General features: G+C 40.0%; 1 protein-coding gene across 1 annotated transcript in view; it reads left to right on the top strand.

The window, feature by feature from the left end:
* Window positions 1-9,187: 9,187 nt before the first annotated feature.
* STAP1 (signal transducing adaptor family member 1) overlaps window positions 9,188-18,707 on the top strand; it is a gene marked incomplete at both ends in the record, with an annotated part of 53,713 nt that continues 44,193 nt past the window's right edge. Inside the window, 2 exons of the mRNA XM_080697237.1 lie at window positions 9,188-9,307; window positions 16,943-17,014. Coding sequence (XP_080553363.1) covers window positions 9,188-9,307; window positions 16,943-17,014 — 192 coding nt within the window. The remainder of the gene's footprint in view (window positions 9,308-16,942; window positions 17,015-18,707) is intronic.

Here is an 18,707-nt window from a genome sequence, read left to right as displayed (position 1 = left end):
GATAAAATTTTTCTGGGTTCAACCTCTAGCACCAACACACATGTCATCTGAACAGTGCTTGGATCCTTTTCAGCTGTAATTTATTACATAGAATAAGCATCTTACTGTAAAAATACAGTACTAATGCTAAGCTTGAATCATTATACTTGTAAACCAGACATGGCACACGCTTATAATCCTAGTATTTGGGAGGCTGGGATAGGAGGATTGTGGGTTCAAGGACAGCCTCAGCAAGTAGTGAGACTCCCATTAGCCTAGCAAAATCCTGTTTCCAAAAATAATGTTTAAATGTAGGTTGGAGATAGAATGCCTCTGGGCTCAAATCCCTACTACCACACCCCCCAAAAAAAATAAAATATGTATGTGTGTGTGTGTGTGTGTGTGTGTGTGTGTGTGTGTGTATTTGTAATTTCAAGTGACTAGAGGAACTCATAAATGATAAAATGCCAAAACTGTAGCTTATGTGCCATACCTACAAGTAAGAGATTTCCTATAGGGAGAAGAAATAGAAAATAAAATAGGAATAAAATAGGAAAACATATCACTTTTGCTACTAAAGACATGGGGCAAAATGACATGTCTATTATGTGTGTGTGTGTATGTATGTATGTATATACATATATATTACTGAGATTGAACCCAGGGGCATTCTACCTCCAAAGTACACTCCTAGCCCATTTTATTTTATTTTATTTTATTTCATTTCATTTTATTTTTGTGGGTCTAGGGATGGAACCCAGGGGCATTTGACTTCCAAGCTACATCCCCTGCCCTATCTTTTATTCTTTGATACAGGGTCTCACTGAGTTGCAGAGGGCTACTTAGTAATACGTAGCTGAAGCTGTCCAAGAACCGCAATCATCCAGTCTCAGCCTCCCAATTGTTGGGATTACAAGCATGTGCCACCAAGACCGGCTATGATGTGTTTTTCGACACAGAAAATTTGTCTGATATTGAGAAGTAAATGCTGGCAAAATGAAATAAGATTATAGGACACCTTCAATATTAGGATATTTGCTTCTAGAGGTTCCCAATTTTATCAGGCTTACTGCCCCTTTAAAAAAATTACTCAGTACCCCACCACCACCCCAGAAATCTACCTTATTTAGGAAAATAAACAGAAAGAGGCAGTGACAAATTCTTTTATGTAATTCTTTGATGTACCTACATTTCATTCCAGTGGTAGCTAGGGGATTGGTATTGCCCACTTTGAGAATCTATACTAGACAATGAAGAACTATATTGATCAAGGATTAGTTACATAAAACAGAATTTGTAATCACTAGTTTAGGCAAAAAGGGATATACTACCTGATAGGTCAGGTCCCCCCTCTTCCCCCATGTCACCTCACAGCGGGAATAGGAGGCCAAACCCAGGAAGCCAGAAACAGAGAAATCGCGAGAATCCAGTGCCACAAGACCCCAAGCATCATGAGGCAGATTTCAGGCATTGCGAGACTTCAGATGTCACTAGAGAATCGGCGTTCCCACACTGTTAGCTCCACCCCAATCCCCTCTCTCTTAAAACACCAGTATGTCTGCCCCTCCACATGACTCCACCGTGGACTGGGACTATGTGCCCCTCTCTGGACCCTGCATCTCTTCCCCCAGGCCTCAGACTCTCTGAGGGTGCCAGGTCTGATTAAGGTAGCAGCATTTGATAACCTGGCTTGTGTTTATCTTCTTCGCAAACTCCCTCTCAATTTCAACATTACATTTGGTGCATGAAACTAGGGAGGATTTTTGTATATTTTCCCTTTTTTTTTTCTTCTCTTTCTTGAGCCCTGGACTCTAACCCGCCAGCCACTCGCCTGCAAGGTCCCGCGCCGGGATTGCTGGATGGTGCTCAGTCCGCAGCCACTGCTCTACCCACTACCACTGCCACCACCATGTGCAGGCCACTGCCACCGCATTCCAGCTTTGTGCCCTGCGGCTGCCACAGGAACCTCCACCCACAGCCACAGCAGGCACCTCTGCCTGCCGGGCCATCCTCCCAGCCTCCTGCCGCTGGCAGCAGTGCCGCCCACTGCTTGGGCCCCATGGACTGGCCTTGGCACTTGCCATGCACGCCCCGCAGCCACTCAGGCCCCACTGCATACCTGTCAGCCACATGTCTGCTGCCACCATTCTGACTCAGTGCTTCTGCACCCTGCAGAGGTCTTTTGTGCAGGGTAAGCTCCCTCCTCTTCCCTTGGCCAGTGAATTCTGGTTTTTGGCCTCTCTGGACTTAAGGTCCGCCACCGGTCCACTGGGACCAAAACCCAAGCACTTGGGGAATTATCCTCCAGTCCACTGGGACCTCACCCAGACAATCAGGTCGTCCTTTGGTTTTGAGAAGGGATAGAGACATCTTTTCCAATCTCTTAGTCCCCATTTCCTAACGCCTGTTTCCTGTTCTTTGTTCTCGCCCGTGGACCGATTATGGGAAGCCAAACCTCCAAGCTAGCAGAGGACTTTTGCCCTTAGCGCCTCTCTGGCCTTGATACGATAATGGGTCGCAGTAGCCCGAGACTTTTGTAAGCAGACTGGTACATGGTCTGAAGTCCTTTATGTCCAGACTTTCTTTTTCCTGCACTCCTGTCCCTCTGACCACTCTCCCCTGTCAGCCACCATTTTTCCATAATCCGCCATTTTGTGACAGCACGTACTGGCTATGTGGTGATGTCACAGTCGCCATCTTGTGACATCACACAGTCACAACCTTGTGACATTACACAGTTGCCATCTTGGCCTGCGCCAGCCTGCAATTTTGATGAATCGCAGGAACAGTCACCATTTTGTGGCAACACGTGGTTGCCAGAGTCTGATCTGTCTGGGTTACAGGCACCGCTTTCTGATGACCCTGATCCACAGGATCTCTCCTTACTGCCCCGACCACCATCCTATCCCAGGACAGCCTCCCAATCTAACCTGCTCCTCCCCCCCACCCCGCCATCCTCCCTTAAGGGACCAACCCTCACCTCCCCCTCGCCATCCCCTGTAGGTTACTGTACCCACTCCAGGGACCCCCCTTCTCTCTTGGCCCTGATCTGTGAGGTGGCTGGTGCAGAATGCATAGTCCACGTTCATGTTCCTTTCTCCCTCCCTGAACTTGCTCAAATTGAAAGAAAACTGGGTTCTTTTTCCACCAATCCATCTAGTTTTATTAAAGAATTCCAACACATCATGCAAGCATACAGTCTAACATTACAGGATCTTCGTGTTATTTTAACTTCTGCCTTAACTCCAGATGAACATAATCATATTGTAAAGACTGCCCAGGAACAGGCCGACCAGGCTCATTTAACCAACCCAGCACTCCCCATGGGAGCAGCTGCGATTCCTTCTGAGGATCCCCACTGGGATTATCAGGCAGCCCCCTAATGGTAGTGGTGAGGAAATAAAAATGAGAGACCATATGATACAATGCCTGCCTCTGGCCCTACTTGGCCTGGCCAAAATCTGACGGCTCCCAGACTCCTTAACCTCAATCATCTTTGCCAGGCCAAGGTAACTCTCAAAGTAGTGGGTAAGCCAATTGCCACACACTACAGGCCCTCTTTTACAGGACAAAATTGCTCTGCCTGAGGTGCAGGAAGGCCAAAGCAGTCGTTAGCCTAATACATAATTCCCTACACGTGGGACCTATGGTGCTTAAAAATTTTCTAAACTTGTTTTATTCTCCCCTCCTGCAATAGCTAATTAGTAAATCAGTGCCTCCTGTTCTATTTGAGCTGCTGTTTATCCCCAAGGAGGTCTTTGCCCTTCTTTTCCTACCCACCAAATAAGAGGCGACACCCTAACAGGTTGAGTAGAGGCTTTTCCCTCAAAGGACAAGACAGCCAGCACAGTGGCCAATGTTCTATGCTCTGATATTATCCCTCAGTTTGGACTCCACAATTTCTTATAGTCTGATAATGTACCAGCTTTCATTTCTAAGGTTACTCAACAGGTGGCACAAGCCCTTGGCATTTCTTGGAAGCTCCACATCCCATATCAACAGCAGTCATAAGAAAAGGCACCTCCTTAGGGAACATGCTGACTGATATCTTCTTCAAGCTGGAACTGAAGAAGCAGCTCCACACCTAGCAGTCAAGCCCCTTAAGCCAGGGGATCAAGTCCTCCTCAAGTCGCTCCAACCAAAACATGTCCAACCATGGGCCTTTTACAATGATCCTCACCACACCTCTTGCAACCAAACTGCTGGGGGACCCCAACTGGCATCACCTTACTAGGCTAAAAAGGGCTCTGTTACAACAGCCTTATGACAAATTCTCTTGTACAGTGTTGGAGCCCACTAAACTCCAGTTTTTCTTGGCATAATTCTCTTTAATGCTTTTATTTCAGCAGGTCCACTTGTTTACATTGCATGGTGCTCTCCCTCTCCAGATGCCAGACTGTCATAAGTATTAAACACTCTAAAATCTGTTACTGATGGTCCTGGCCCAATAGCACGTTCTCCATTTGACTAGACTGACCCATACCCACTCACTGCTGAAAAGAGTGGCATGTGTCTCTCTCAGGGAAAATGCTATTACATTAATGATTCTAGTCTAATGAAGAAAACTGCTAAAAAGGGTGGTGTATGTCTCTTTCTCAGGAAAAATGCGGCTATTATATTAATAAATCTGGCTTAATGGAAGAAAATGTCTAAATTCTGACCAGGTTAAGCAAAACTCTAAAAACACAATAGTGACAATATACCTCATATCTGGAAGGGCTCCAAGGGTCAGCAGCCACTGGGATCCTTCCCTTCCGGGCAAAGGCCAATAACTGATGGTCTCCAGCCTTTCCTGGAGAAAGCTCTCATGATTTGCCTTTTCTTTTTATAGCTCTTGTCTGTTAAAGTCTATTCGAACACACATTACCAAGTTGTCCATGTTGTGATTCGTCTGTAATCATGATATCTGGAAATGTGAGACAAGAGGATAACAGGTTTGGGGCTAGTCTCAGCAATTTAGTGAGACCTCAGCAACCTAGCAAAATTCTGTTTCAAAATAGAATAGAGCTGGGGGTGTGACTCAAAGATAAAATGGTCCTGGGTTTAATCACCAGTACCAAAAAACAAAAAAGGAAGAGGTAGAGAGGAGGAGGAGGAGGAGGAGGAGGAGGAGGAGGAGGAGGAGGAGGAGGAGGAGGAGGAGGAGGAAAAAAGGAAATAATCTTAAATGAAGAAAAGGAAAACATAGGCATAACCTTTATACATATTGGGTTTGATATGACTAAGACAAAATTCATTATCACTCTACTACCAAACTCTTCATCCTGCATTTCCAGTTTCTTTAGACCTATCATTATTCTATGATTTATCTAGTTTGGAAACTAGTGTCATGTATATACATGACACTAATACACACACACACACACACACACACACACATATATATGTACATTTTGTCATCCAAAAATATTTCTCAATAATATAACTAATATACTATACTACAAAAATAATGTGAACATATAACTAGGAAAAACTCAGCAGTGTAGCAAAAAAATCATCAATAAATATTAAGTGTCAGAAATTGGGAAGTACTATAGAAGGAATGAAAGCTTGTACTCAGACTTATTGATTGAATCAATTCCAATAAGTAGATAGTAAAGTAATTGAAAGAGCCTTAAGTATGGTAGAAATGACTATTCAGTTATGTGAATGGTACAAAAACATACATGATTCAAATGTCACTGAGATTTTTGGTTTTTGTGAGTTAATCTTATACCTGACCCTAAGTCATTGAGATATATTTGCCATTTCACCTGACTTATAACAAACTCTTATGGTACAGGTACTCCCGATAGCTCTCATAGGTGGACTCTCTCGTATTTCTGATAGTTTGATAGTCTCATGGTTATTATAGCAATAAAAGAGCCATATGTCAACCAATGGGAACATGTATGAGGAAAAAAGAAACTCCTGCCACAGTGAGACATAACAACTCTCCAAATTAGAATTATATGTGCGAGCTCAGAGCTATTCATTGAATAAATATTTTATTCTACTTTTCATCAATCTCTACTTCAACATATTCTGTCCTTTTGAAAAACTGTTTTCTGTGAATAATGTATACCAGTAAATAATATACAAAGGACAAATATTGTAATAAAGATATGTGCAAAATGCTATAGGAATGCAGAAGTGAAGGCAATAAACATTTTTCCTGAGAATGAGGAAAGCTACAGAAAATTAGGAAGCCTTCATGGTCAAGGGCAGATTCAACCTGGGTCCTTTTTCTCTTCCTCTCCTTCCTTCCTTCCTTCCCTTTTTCCATCCTTCCTTCCTTCCTTCCTTTCTTTTTTCCTTCCTTTTTTTGTGTGTGCATGTATGTATAGTACTAGAAATTGAATCCAGGGGCCACTCTACCTCCAAACTACATCTCCAGCTCTTTTTCTGTTTTTGTTTTTGAAACAGATCTCACTAGACTACAATGATCTTAGTATGATCTTAGATGACCAGTTGCTGTGATCTTGTCTCAGCCTCCCACATACTAGGTTTACAGGTATGCAGAACCATGCTCAACCAACCTGGATTTTGAAGTATATGGGGAAAAAAGGACACTCAAGCCAGAGTGCAGTGAGTGGAAAGGCACAAGATGACGGGAAAAACTACAGGGCATTGAGACAACTAGGGGTAAGCAAAATTACCAGAGCAGAAGATATCTTGATTGTAAAAGACCCAATTATGAAAGACCTTATGCTTCATGGTTGGAGACATTGTCATTACTCCCCAAATACTTAGTGTTCAATGAAAGAAAGAATCTCAAAAGCAGTGAGAATACATTAAAGTATTTAAAACAGTCAATTGTCTTTATTAGGTTACATTTTTGTGTATGTGTGGTAGTAGGGGTGGAACCCAGAGGCTTTCTACCTCCGGGCTATACTCCCAGACCTATTTTATATTTTATTTGGAAACAGGGTCTCACTAAGTTACTGAAAGCCTCACTAAGTAGCTGAGGCTGGCTTCAAACCTGTGCGATCCTCCTGTCTCAGCCTCCCAAATGCAGGGATTACAAGCGTGCGCCACCATGCCCGGCTTTTTAGGTTACATTTTAAATAATAAATTATAAACAGTGGAAACTAGGAGACTTCTTTTGAGATTCTATAAAAGGATTTCCACTGTAATGGTCTGGAGGCACAATGATATCGGAAATTATAGATCTTAATGGCTAATAAAGCTTATGCCAGATTTCTATATTTTGTAGGGGTTTTGGGGGGAGAAAGACATAACTTGATCAGGATATATTAAGGATTAATTTTACTTACAAATCAGCAGACCAAAGTAACAAAGTTTTTTTTTTCTTCTTCTTCTTAAAAAGTAAGAAAGAGCCGGGCGTGGTGGTGCATGTTTGTAATCCCAGCGCTTGGGAGGCTGAGACAGGAGGATCGCACAGGTTCGAAGCCAGCCTCAGCTACTTAGTGAGGCTCTCAGCAACTTAGTGAGACCCTGTTTCCAAATAAAGTATAAAAATAGGTCTGGGAGTATAGCCTGGAGGTAGAAAAGACCCTGGGTTTCACTTCTTTTTTTTTTTTGTGGTACTAGGGGTGGGACCCAGGGGCATTCTACCTCTGAGCTACACCCCCTGCCCTATTTTTTATTCTTTTATTTTGAAACAGGGTCTCACTAATTTGCGGAGAGCTTCACTAAGTAGCTGAGGCTGTCCCTGAACCGCGATCCTCCTGTCTCAGTCTCCCAATGCTGGGATTACAAGTGTGCGCCACCACGCCCGGCAAGACCCTGGGTTTCAACCCCAGTACCACAAAATAAATAAATAAATAAATAAATAAATAAATAAATAAATAAATAAATGGAACTAGGCATGGTGAGCCACAATTGCAATCTCAGTACTTACAACAACCTAACAAGACCCTGTTTCAAAACAAAAATAAAATAGAGCTGGGATGTAGCTTGCTAATAGAACACCCCTGGGTTCTATCCTCAGCATAAATACATACATACTGAAATACTGAAATACTGAAATACTGAAATACTGAAGAGTGGAATAGGCAGTGGTAGAAATTCTCAGGACCCCTGTAAGACAAATCAGAATTTGTCCTAACATTCCATTCTCCCACTAATCCTACACTGTGCTGGGCCAAATGTGATCTCTCATGAACCATTTACATATGCAAGTATTGAGTAAGTTCTGGTCCCAGTGTATTTCTATGAATTTCTCACATAACTGTGGAAACTCTATCCACTGGTCATAGAATCAGAGATCCATAGCTCAGAAAACATAAAAGAAAAAAATAAAAGTTTGAAAATGTATAACTTTATCTGCTGGATATTCCTCCTCCCCCCCAAATACTGGTAACCCACTTACTCATTTACCTTTTGATACACACGTGAAGAATTGCTGGGTGTGGTAGCACCTGGCTGTAATTCCAGTACATGGGAGGCTGTGGTAGGAGGATCACAGGTCAAAGGTTGAGGCTAGCTTCAGCAACTTAGCAAGACCCTCAGCAACCTAGTTGTTTCAAAATTTAAAAAAAAAAAAAATAGGGCTGATGATGTAGTTCAGAGGTAGAATGCCCCTAGGCTCAATCTCCAGTAAAGAATTTCATGTTCCCATGAATTGCTTTGTATTCAGTAAAGCACACAAATGGTCATGGAGTAAGGGAAACCATGTTGTATTATTAAAACGTTTAAACAATGCTTGGCCCCGAAATATCTAACCAATAGAATTATTACTGATATAATTATCCTATGAAGTAATTTTTAATCAAGTAGAGTTTATTTACATTCTATCTTTTGGAAATAAGGATATGATTCACATACTATCTTTTGAACAGTAGTAAACAACCAAAAAAAAAAAAAAAAACAAAACCCAAATGTGTCCTTGATGTCTCCTTAGATTCCACAATTTCTACACCTGCTTCTTTCATCCTCAGGTGATACTAATCTTTTGTTTATTTTGCTATTATAAATCTAAGTACATGCCCTTTACTGAGATATTGCCCTCTAAAAGTTGGTCTATGCCTGTTATTTCTTTTTCATAAAAATAAAAGAAAAAAAAAGTGTGTGTGTGTGTGTGTGTGTGTGTGTGTGTGTGTGTGTGTGTGTATCTGTCTGTCTGTGCGCGCGTGTGTGTGTCCTGTTGGTGGTTAAAAAGCAAGTTAGGACTTCCTCTTTGAACAGTTGCTTTTTCCTCTCACACAAGAGAGATTTCATTTTGAGACTGAATACAGTTGAACCAAACCTACACCAAAGAGAGGGTATGATGGCTAAGAAACCCCCGAAACCAGCCCCTCGCAGGATTTTCCAGGAAAGGTTAAAGATGACTGCTCTACCCTTGTACTTTGAAGGGTGTTTATTAATCAAGCGAGCAGAACACCAGGTAAGTCTACAGACGACAGAAGTAAACCTGAAATTTCAGTCTTAGAAAATGTATCTCATGGTGACGTGATGTGATCTTGTTTCTATGTGAATTCTGTCTCCCTCTCCCTCTTTTCTTTTTTCTTTCTTCCTTGTACTAGAGGTTGAACCCAAGGGTATTTTACCTCTAAGCTTCACTCTCAGCCTTTTCATTTTTATCTTGAGACAAGGTCTAGCTAAGTTGCTGAGGCTGTTTTTAAACCTATGATCCTCCTGTCTCAGCCTCCCAAGTACTGGGATTATAGATGTGCACCACCATGCCAGTTTTCCTTCTTCTCTGAGCTCAGAAAAATAACTTAAATTTTGCATAATTTATATACAATACATAGCTTAAACATATACATATACATAAATATAAGTATGTCACATGATAATATATTTATACTATTAAATTACTAATAAAATCAATAAGCTAAATTTCAAAAAATTAACTTAAACATCACAGAAGATTTAGGCTTAGAAGATAAAATGTTTCCGTGTGTGTGTATGTACCTGTGTGTGCATGTACACACTGTGTCCCTCTGTCTCAGCCTCCCAAATACTGGGATTATAGGCATGCTCTACCATGCCCAGATTAAAATGTTTCTTATATTTTATTTTCTCCCTCCTCCTCCTCCTCCTCCTCCTCCTCCTCCTCCTCCTCCTCTTCCTCCTCCTCCCCCCCCTCCTTTCTTTCATTATTTTTATGTGTGGTACTGGAGATTAAACCCAGGGATATTCTACCTTTGAGCTACATCTCCAGCCCTTTTATTTATTTGGAAACACAGTTTCACTAACTTACCAATTGTTGGCCTCAAACCTGTTCTCCTGTCTCAGCCTCCTACGTGCTGGGATTTCAGGTGTATGCTACCAAATTTGGCTTATTTTCTCCATCATTTTCTACTGTGCTTCCATGATAAGGTATATCATTAATAAAAATGATATTATTATTAAAATTAAACCTTCTAATTTCAGTTATATTGAATTTTATGATGGTCGAATTAAAAAGTGGTGAATTTTTATAAAAATGTGAAAATGATAAAATCGGTACTGAATAACATTATGTTTAGTTTTGCATTGTAAAAACATTGCTCAAGGTAATGACTTTATACAGGGGTGGTGGCACATACCTGTAATTCCAGTACTTAGAAGACTGAGACACGATGATCACAGGTTCGAGACTAGCCTCAGAAACTTAGCAAGACCCTGTTTCAAAATAAAAAATAAAAAGGAACAGGGTGTAATAGCATATGTTTGTAATCCCAGCGCTTGGGAGGCTAAGAAAGGAGGATCGCACAGCTATTTAGTGAGGCTCACAGCAACTTAGTGAGACTGTTTCCTAATAAAGTATAAAATAGGTCTGGGAGTAGAGCCTGGAGGTAGAAAAGCCTTTGGGTTCCACCTCGAGTACCACAAAAATAATATAAATATATAAAAAATAAAAAATAAAAAGGGCTGGGAGTATAGCTCAAAGGTAGAAGTTCCCTGAATTCAATCCCCAGTACAAAAAAAAAAAAAAAGATAGTAACATTAAAAGAAAATATTTAGGGTGTTAGTGTGAGTGGTAATCTACAAAATGTATTTGCACTCCATATTTTTAAATGTAAAAAAATAATGCTATAATTAGTTTAGAATCATTGCCTTTAAACTAATAATTACAGATAACTTAAAAGTAATGAGAAACTCGGCGAGGTGGCACAAACTTGTAATCTCAGTACTTGGAAGGCAACAGGAGGAACCAGATTCACAGACAGCCTCAGCTACTTAGGGAAGCCAAATGCAACTAAGTGAGACCCTGTTTAAAAATAAAGAATAAAAAATCGGGCTGTGGCTGTAGCTCGGAGGTAGAATGCCCCTGGGTTCCATCCCCAGCAACACCAAAAAAAAAAAAAAAAAGTAATGAGAAAAACAAACATGCCATTACCTGTTACTACAGAAGAAAATAAATCGGTAATTTAGATCAAATTTAATGAAATTTCAATATGACTGGAACTAGAAAAACTTTAAATGTTTTCAGAGATGTTATGAAAAATGTTTAATGATGGCAATAAAATGTATTTTATGAGGATTCACTAATACTCATAGAAAAATTATGTGTATGGAAACTATAATAGGATCTTCATATTTCCCATGTATATAATTGGATCATTGACTATCTGAGAGGAAGGAAATTGTAATTTGTGTTCAGTTATGAGTTACACATGTATTAGTTAAATGTGTATCAGTTAAACATGTATTGGGAATGTCTGTTAGTTATAATGGACTTTTTTTTTTCACAATACTGGGGATAGAACTCAGGGATTTTTTACCTCTGAGCTACACCCCCAGCCCTATTTTTTTATTCTTTATTTTAAAACAGGGTCTTACTGAGTTGCAAAGGGCTTAAGTAGTAGCTGAGGCTGTCCTCGAACTGTGATCCTCTTGTCTCAGCCTCCCAAATGCTGGGATTACAAGCGTGTACCACCACGCCCAGCTATATTGAACTTTTTAAATTGACTGTGGTGTGTGTGTGTGTGTGTGTGTGTGTGTGTGTGTGTGTGTTCACGCGTGTGCGCATTTTGCTGGGATTTGAACCCAGGAACATTTTACCTCCAAGCTACATTCTCAGACCTATTTTATGTTTTATTTGGAAGCAGGGTCTAGCTAAATTGCTGACGCTGGCCTTGAATCTGCAATCCTCCTGTCTCAATCTCCCAAGTACTGGATTTTAGGGGTGAACCACCAGGCTCAGCCTATATACTTTTAAATTTTATCCTGTCACCATAGGTTAGCTACATTGTTTTACTGTGCCAGAAAAAGAGAACTGCAAAATGGGAACTCTTAATTTGTCATTTAAATTAGGTTATTTACGGAATGTTTTCAAAAGTTTATTTATTTATTTATTTATTTATTTATTTATTTGGTGGTACTGGAGTTCCTGGAAACCCTTTTCTGGGCTATACTCCCAGGCCTATTTTATATTTTTTTTTATTTGGAAACAGGGTCTCTTAAACTAGCACGGCTGGCTTCAAACCTGCGCGATCCTCCTGTCTCCACCTCCCAAGCTTGGAGATTACAAGTATGCGCCACCACGCCTGGCTTCAAAAGTATTTTAATGACTTTGTTATAGCAAGTTTCTTTTCATGTTTAAAGTAGGCACCATGAGCATAGTTAGCAGAAACAGGAATTTTAGATGTCTTTCCCTAATGATTTTACTTATTTTACAAATTACTCAGTCTCTTTCAGATTCAATTTCTTCAGCTATATAATAGAGGAAATACCTACCAATTGCCTCAAATATAGTGTATTATCACAATGTATTATCTGTGATATCTGGGATAAGTAGGTGCTAGTCAATTTATTAATTCAAGCAACATCTATTGTGTGTCTCTGATATACCAATTGTCACACTCAGTTCTGGAAGATATGATTAAAACACAGAGACTAAACTCAAGAGACTTAACGAGACTTAACATAGAAGTGTTAATATGACTTAAGAGCCAATTGCTATTCTCTGCTTTTTCTTAGAAAGCATGCCTATTTTCCCAGTGGGTTATATCAGCCCTTGGCTGCTGCTACCTGACATACTCTTGCCAATATCACTCTCAAAGTAGTTTCTTATGAAATATGTTGCAATCATCACCCTATTCTTCTTCTTTTTTTTCCCCCCAATGGTACTGGAAGTGGAACCCAGAGGCTTTCTACTTCTTGGCTATACTCCCAGACCTATTTTTTATATTTTATTTGGAAACAGGTCTCACTAAGTTGCTGAGAGCCTCACTAAGTAGCTGAGGCTGGATTCTAATCTGTGCAATCCTCCTGTCACAGCTTCTAAATATTTCTGATAAGGATTGAAGATACAGCTCAGAGGAAGAGCAATTGCCAAACATGCATGAGGCCCTGGGTTCAATCTCTAGCACTGTAAAACACACACACACACACACACACACACACACACACACACATTTTTTTTTTCTGGTATCCAGGATCATTCTACCTCTGAGCTACACTCCTAGTCCTTTTTATCTTTTGTTTGGAGATACAGTCTCACTAGGTGCTGAGAATCTTACTACATTGCTGAGGCTAACCTAGAACCTATGATCCTCTGACTCAGCCTCCCAAGTACTGGGATTACAAACTTGCACCACTACATGTAGCGCACACACACACACACACACACACACACACACACACACACACACACACACACATATTCTGATTTAATAACTTGTTTTTCATTTGAGTTTATATCAAAGTAACTTTTCCTTATATGTTAGGGAGGAGAACATGAGGACAACTGTAATGCCCATTTATAGGGTGGTTTCAGGACTAATGGCATAATGTATCTAAAACACCTGGCTCACACTAAAGTTTAAGTTCATTCTCTTATCACTTTATTACTTATTATATTTATATTAACATCCTAAAATTAGTTTGAGGTTCACAGGTTAAAAGACTCCAAGGAGAGCCAGAGTGAGAGTGCTTAAAGATAGAAGCTATGAGAAAAAGCCAAGGAAAATAAGTGGAATTTCCAAACAACCTTCAGCAAAGTGCCAGGGAACCTTTGGAGGAAAGGTGAGCCAAGGGTATTGTAGCCAGGTTATCTTTGGAGCTAATGGGATAAAGGACATTGAGAGACCCTGCAGGATGTTAAGTAGAGTCTCTGCTAAAGGAATTCAGAACATTTAGGCTAGAGAAAATATGACTGAGGAGTTAGTCTACTGTGAAATTACATGGTGAGAGTTGTTTCTTAGAAGCAGAAAATATTTGCCATTTTAATCCACTAAGTAGACGTGGGAGTTGCTTTGTTTTGTAGGTAAGCTCACTACATTACACACACACACAAAAAAAAAACCCCTAAATTATATAGCAGTGTATTAAAGAGGAAAAAAATAGTTCTATTAAGAACATGAGAAGCCAGGCATGGTGGCACACGCTTGTTATCCTAGTACTTGGGAGGCTGAGACAGGAGGATCTAGGTTCATGGACAGCTCAGCTACTTAGTGAGGCCCTCTGCAACTTAGTGAGACCCTGTTTCAAAATAAAAAATAAAAGCCAGGCTTGGTGGTGCACACTTATAATCCCCGTACTTGGGAGGCTGGGACAGAAGGATCACACAGACTCAAAACCAACCTCAGCTACTTAGTGAGGCTCTCAGCAACATAATGAGACTCTGTTTCCAAATAAAATGTAAAATAGGTCTGGGAGTGTAGCCCAGAGGTAGAAGGCCCCTGGATTCCACCCCCAGACAAGGAAGAAAGGAAGGAAGGAAGGAAGGAAGGAAGGAAGGAAGGAAGGAAGGAAGGAAAGAAGAAAGGAAGGGGAGAGAAAGAAAGAAAGGGAAAGGGAAAAGAAAAAAGAAAAGAAAAGAAATAATAAAAAGCCGGGCATGGTGGCACATGCTTGTAATCCCAGCACTCGGAAGACTGAGACATGAAGATCATGGTTCTCAAAAAGCCTCTGCAATTTAGTGAGGCCCTTTGCAACTCAATGAGACCCTGTTTCAAAATAAAGAATAAAAAAAATAGGGCTGAGGTGTAGCTCAGAGATAGAATGCTCCTGGGCTCCAGTACTGCAAAATAAATAAATAAAGAGCCGGCCGTGGTGGCGCATGCTTGTAATCCCCACGCTTGGGAGGCTGAGATAGGACGATCGCGCAGGTTCGAAGCCAGCCTCAGCTACTTAGTGAGGCTCTCAGCAAGTTAGTGAGACCCTGTTTCCAAATAAAATATAAAATAGGTCTGGGAGTATAACCCAGAGGAAGAAAGCCTCTGGGTTCCACCCCCAGTACCACCAATAAATACATAAATAAATAAGAATAAAAAATAGGGCTGGGGGTATAGCTTGGAGGCAGAATGCCCCTGGGTTCCATCTCTAGTGACACACACACACACACACACACACACACACACACACACACGAGAAAAGAGGGTTGTTATACTTGTTATACTGTATAGTTAATTTAATCTTGATCTTGGGAACTAGGAAAATAAAATCAAGATTGAGTTGTAGGGTTCCTGTTATTTGAGAAAATAATTATTTAAATTCTGAAGAGGAGATAAATGTTTTCCTGGAAAAAATAAGGATAAACAATATATCCATATTGAAAAGACACAACATACCATAGCAGTGTCTTCACATTTACCAAAAAAAGGAGAAATTATTTTTGTGACTTTCTTACTTTAACCATCAACTATGTAAGATATGATGCTTCAACAAACTGCAAAATTTCATCATATTAAACCCTAAAGGAAATTCTTGTAATTTTTAAAATCATACTTTTGAAAAAAGCTGTGTATGAAGGTAAGTCTTTAGATGTAGAAGGCTTTGATTCTTTAAACTCATTTGTTATTCTTTTGTAAGAGAGCCAATTTTTAGATTTATTTAGTAGGATTTCACTTGAGTAAAATGGGAGTCTTACTTAAAAGTTTATAAACGTAAAACACTATTTCTAAAGAATTCAAAGTAATGTGAATCCATTAATAATAAATATTTATCACATGAACAAAATTTGGTTTTCAAAATTTACCTTTTGTGGTATTATATTATTTTTATCATTATCAATTTCTCACATTTCTTTGATCTAAATGAAAAGCATATACTGGCCGGGCGTGGTGGCACACTCTTGTAATCTCCTCACTTGGGAGGTGGAGACAGGAGGATCACGCAGGCTCAAAGCCAGCCTTGATGGCTTAAGAGACCCTGTTTCCAAATAAAATATAAAATAGGTCTGGGACTGTAGCCCAGAGGTAGAAGGGTTCCATCCTCAGTACCATCAAAAACAAAACAAAGCAAAACAAAAAACCATATACTGTTTATTGAACCACAACTATGAGCCATATACTCTGCTAACTACTTAGCATGTATTAATTCATTCAATCCTTCCATCTATCCTGAAAGGTAAATATCATACCCTTGTCCTATCCTGGGGTCTTAAATGGTCCCTCTTGAATGAACAAATTTCCACGGAAACTGTATAAAAAGTCTTAAATCAATGGGGAGGTTTTAGAAAAATGACCTATTTAGACATAAATCAAACTGCATTCTTACCTCAACATTATACTAAAATAAATTTATGTGAGGAGGTACTGAGAATTGAACCCAGGGGTAGTCTATCTCTTAACTATACCCTCAGCCCTATTTTATCTTTTGTTCTAAAGCAAAGTCTGTTAGGTTGCTGAGAGTCTAACTATGTTGCTGTCCTCGAACCTGTGATCCTCCTGTCTCAGTCTCAGTACTGGGATTACAGGCATACACAATCACACCCAGCTTAAAATAGATTTGTGAATGATTAAGAATGAAATAGAAAATTAAGTCATTAAAAGTTAAGGTGAATTGCCAGGCGTGGTAATCCCCATGCTTGGGAGGCAGAGACAGGAGGATCTCACAGGTTCAAAGCCAGCCTCGCTGGCTTAAGAGACCCTGTTTCTAAATAAAAATATAAAATAGGCCTGGGAATGTAGCCCGGAGGTAGAAGGGTTCCATCCCTGGTACCACCACCACCAAAAAAAAAGGTGAATTGTTTGGGATAAGGAAGAGCCTTATGTCATACAAGTTATTGAGAAAGTTAAAAAGAAAAATGTCAAGAAGAAAATTAAACATACCCTAATAAAATAATGCTTGTAATTTTTCCCCACAGGAATACAAACATTATTGGACAGAGTTGAGAGGAACTACACTTTTCTTTTATAATGACAAAAAAAGTACAACAGTAAGTAGCTAAACATATTGAGCTGATCCAATTTTTTACAATATACTTTGTCATATACTCCATAATTTGTTTTGGGTTTTCTGTCATCCAAAAAAAAAAACAATTAAAATGAGAAAAATATAGCTGGACGTGGTGGCACACGCTTGTAACTCTAGTACTTGAGAGGTTGAGACAGAAGGATCACAGGTTCAAGACCAGCCTCAGCAACTTAGCAAGACTCAACCTAGTGAGACAGCAAAACAAACAAACAAACAAACAAACAAACAAACAAACGGGTGTGTGGTATAGCTCAGAGGTAGAATGCCCCTGGGTTTAATCCCTAGTACCATTTTTTAAAAAATGGAAATCTGTGAGGGCTGTCATAATGATAGAACCAAGAGTAAAATTTCCTTGGCAACTCAGAGGATGGTATTAACTCATGTGTTTACTTTGCATTCATTTCTTTCTGATCCTGATAAGTAGAGCTTAGTTTTAAAGTTGAAATTTTAGATATCTAGATATAAAATTTGGGGGGGGAGTCCCTAGGGATGGAACCCAGGGGCATTCTACCTCCAAGTGGCACCCCCAGTTCTATTTTTTATTCTTTACTCTGAAAAAGGGTCATACTGAGTTGCAGAGGGCCTCTCTAAGTAGCTGAGGCTGTCTCTGAACTGCGATCCTCCTGTCTCAGCCTCCTGAATGCTGGGATTATAAACGTGCACCACCACACCGGCTTTGGATATAATTTTGTGTGTGTGTGGTACTGGGAATGAGATCCAGGGGCATTCTACCCTGAGTGACACCCCCAGTCCTGTGTTTTTTTTTGGGGGGGGGTGGTTGCTGGAAGCCATTCTACCTCCGGGCTACACTCCCAGATCTATTTTATTCTTTTTTTTTTTTTTTGAAACAGGATGTCTTAAGCCAGCATGGCTGGCTTCCAATCTGCGCGATCATCCTGTCTCTGCCTCCCAAGCACGGGGATTACAAGCGTGTGCCACCATGCCCAGCCTCCCAGTACTGTTTTTTATTCTTTATTTTGAAACAGGGTCTCACTGAGTTGCAAAGGGCCTCACTAAGTAGCTGAGGTGGCCTGCAAACCATGATCCTCCTGTCTCAGCCTCCCAAATGCTGTGATTACAAGAATACGCCACCACGCCTGGGTTTGAATATAAATTTTTAATACCAATCTGATAGCTATCTGATAGCTTTAATTTCCCTTATTTTGCTGTAGCATGCATTTATAATATGAAAAAACAAGATAATACTTATAACATTATAACATATAATGTCAAAATTTAATTTTTCTTTAGAAATACAAAAACATGCCCTCCAAAATACTGGTGTGTGTGTGTGTGTGTGTGTGTGTGTGTGTGTGTGTGTGTGTGTGTGTTACTAGGGATTTTGCCTCTGAGCTATATATACTTCAGCCCTATTTTCTTTTTCATTTTTGAAACAGGGTCTTGCTAAGTTACTACATGTTGACCTCAAACACATTATCCTCTTGCCTCAACCTTCCAAGTATTGGAATTACAGTCATGTCATGTGCCCTCACACTTTGCTACAAAGCAGGACCTCTAAGGGCTTATGCATGAAAACAATAATGGGATTCTGAATTTATTAATTAAAGTATTTGTTTTCATTTCAAATTCTGATTGTGTTCCATTTATTCCATGAATAAGATATGACATTTAAGCTCCAATGTTTGCCAACCTTG

The sequence above is a fragment of the Muscardinus avellanarius genome (assembly GCF_963383645.1).
Source record: "Muscardinus avellanarius genome assembly, chromosome: 6".
Taxonomy (NCBI): Eukaryota; Metazoa; Chordata; class Mammalia; order Rodentia; family Gliridae; genus Muscardinus; species Muscardinus avellanarius.
Note: the sequence above shows the minus strand (reverse complement) of the source record. Positions and strands in the feature narration are given on the sequence as shown.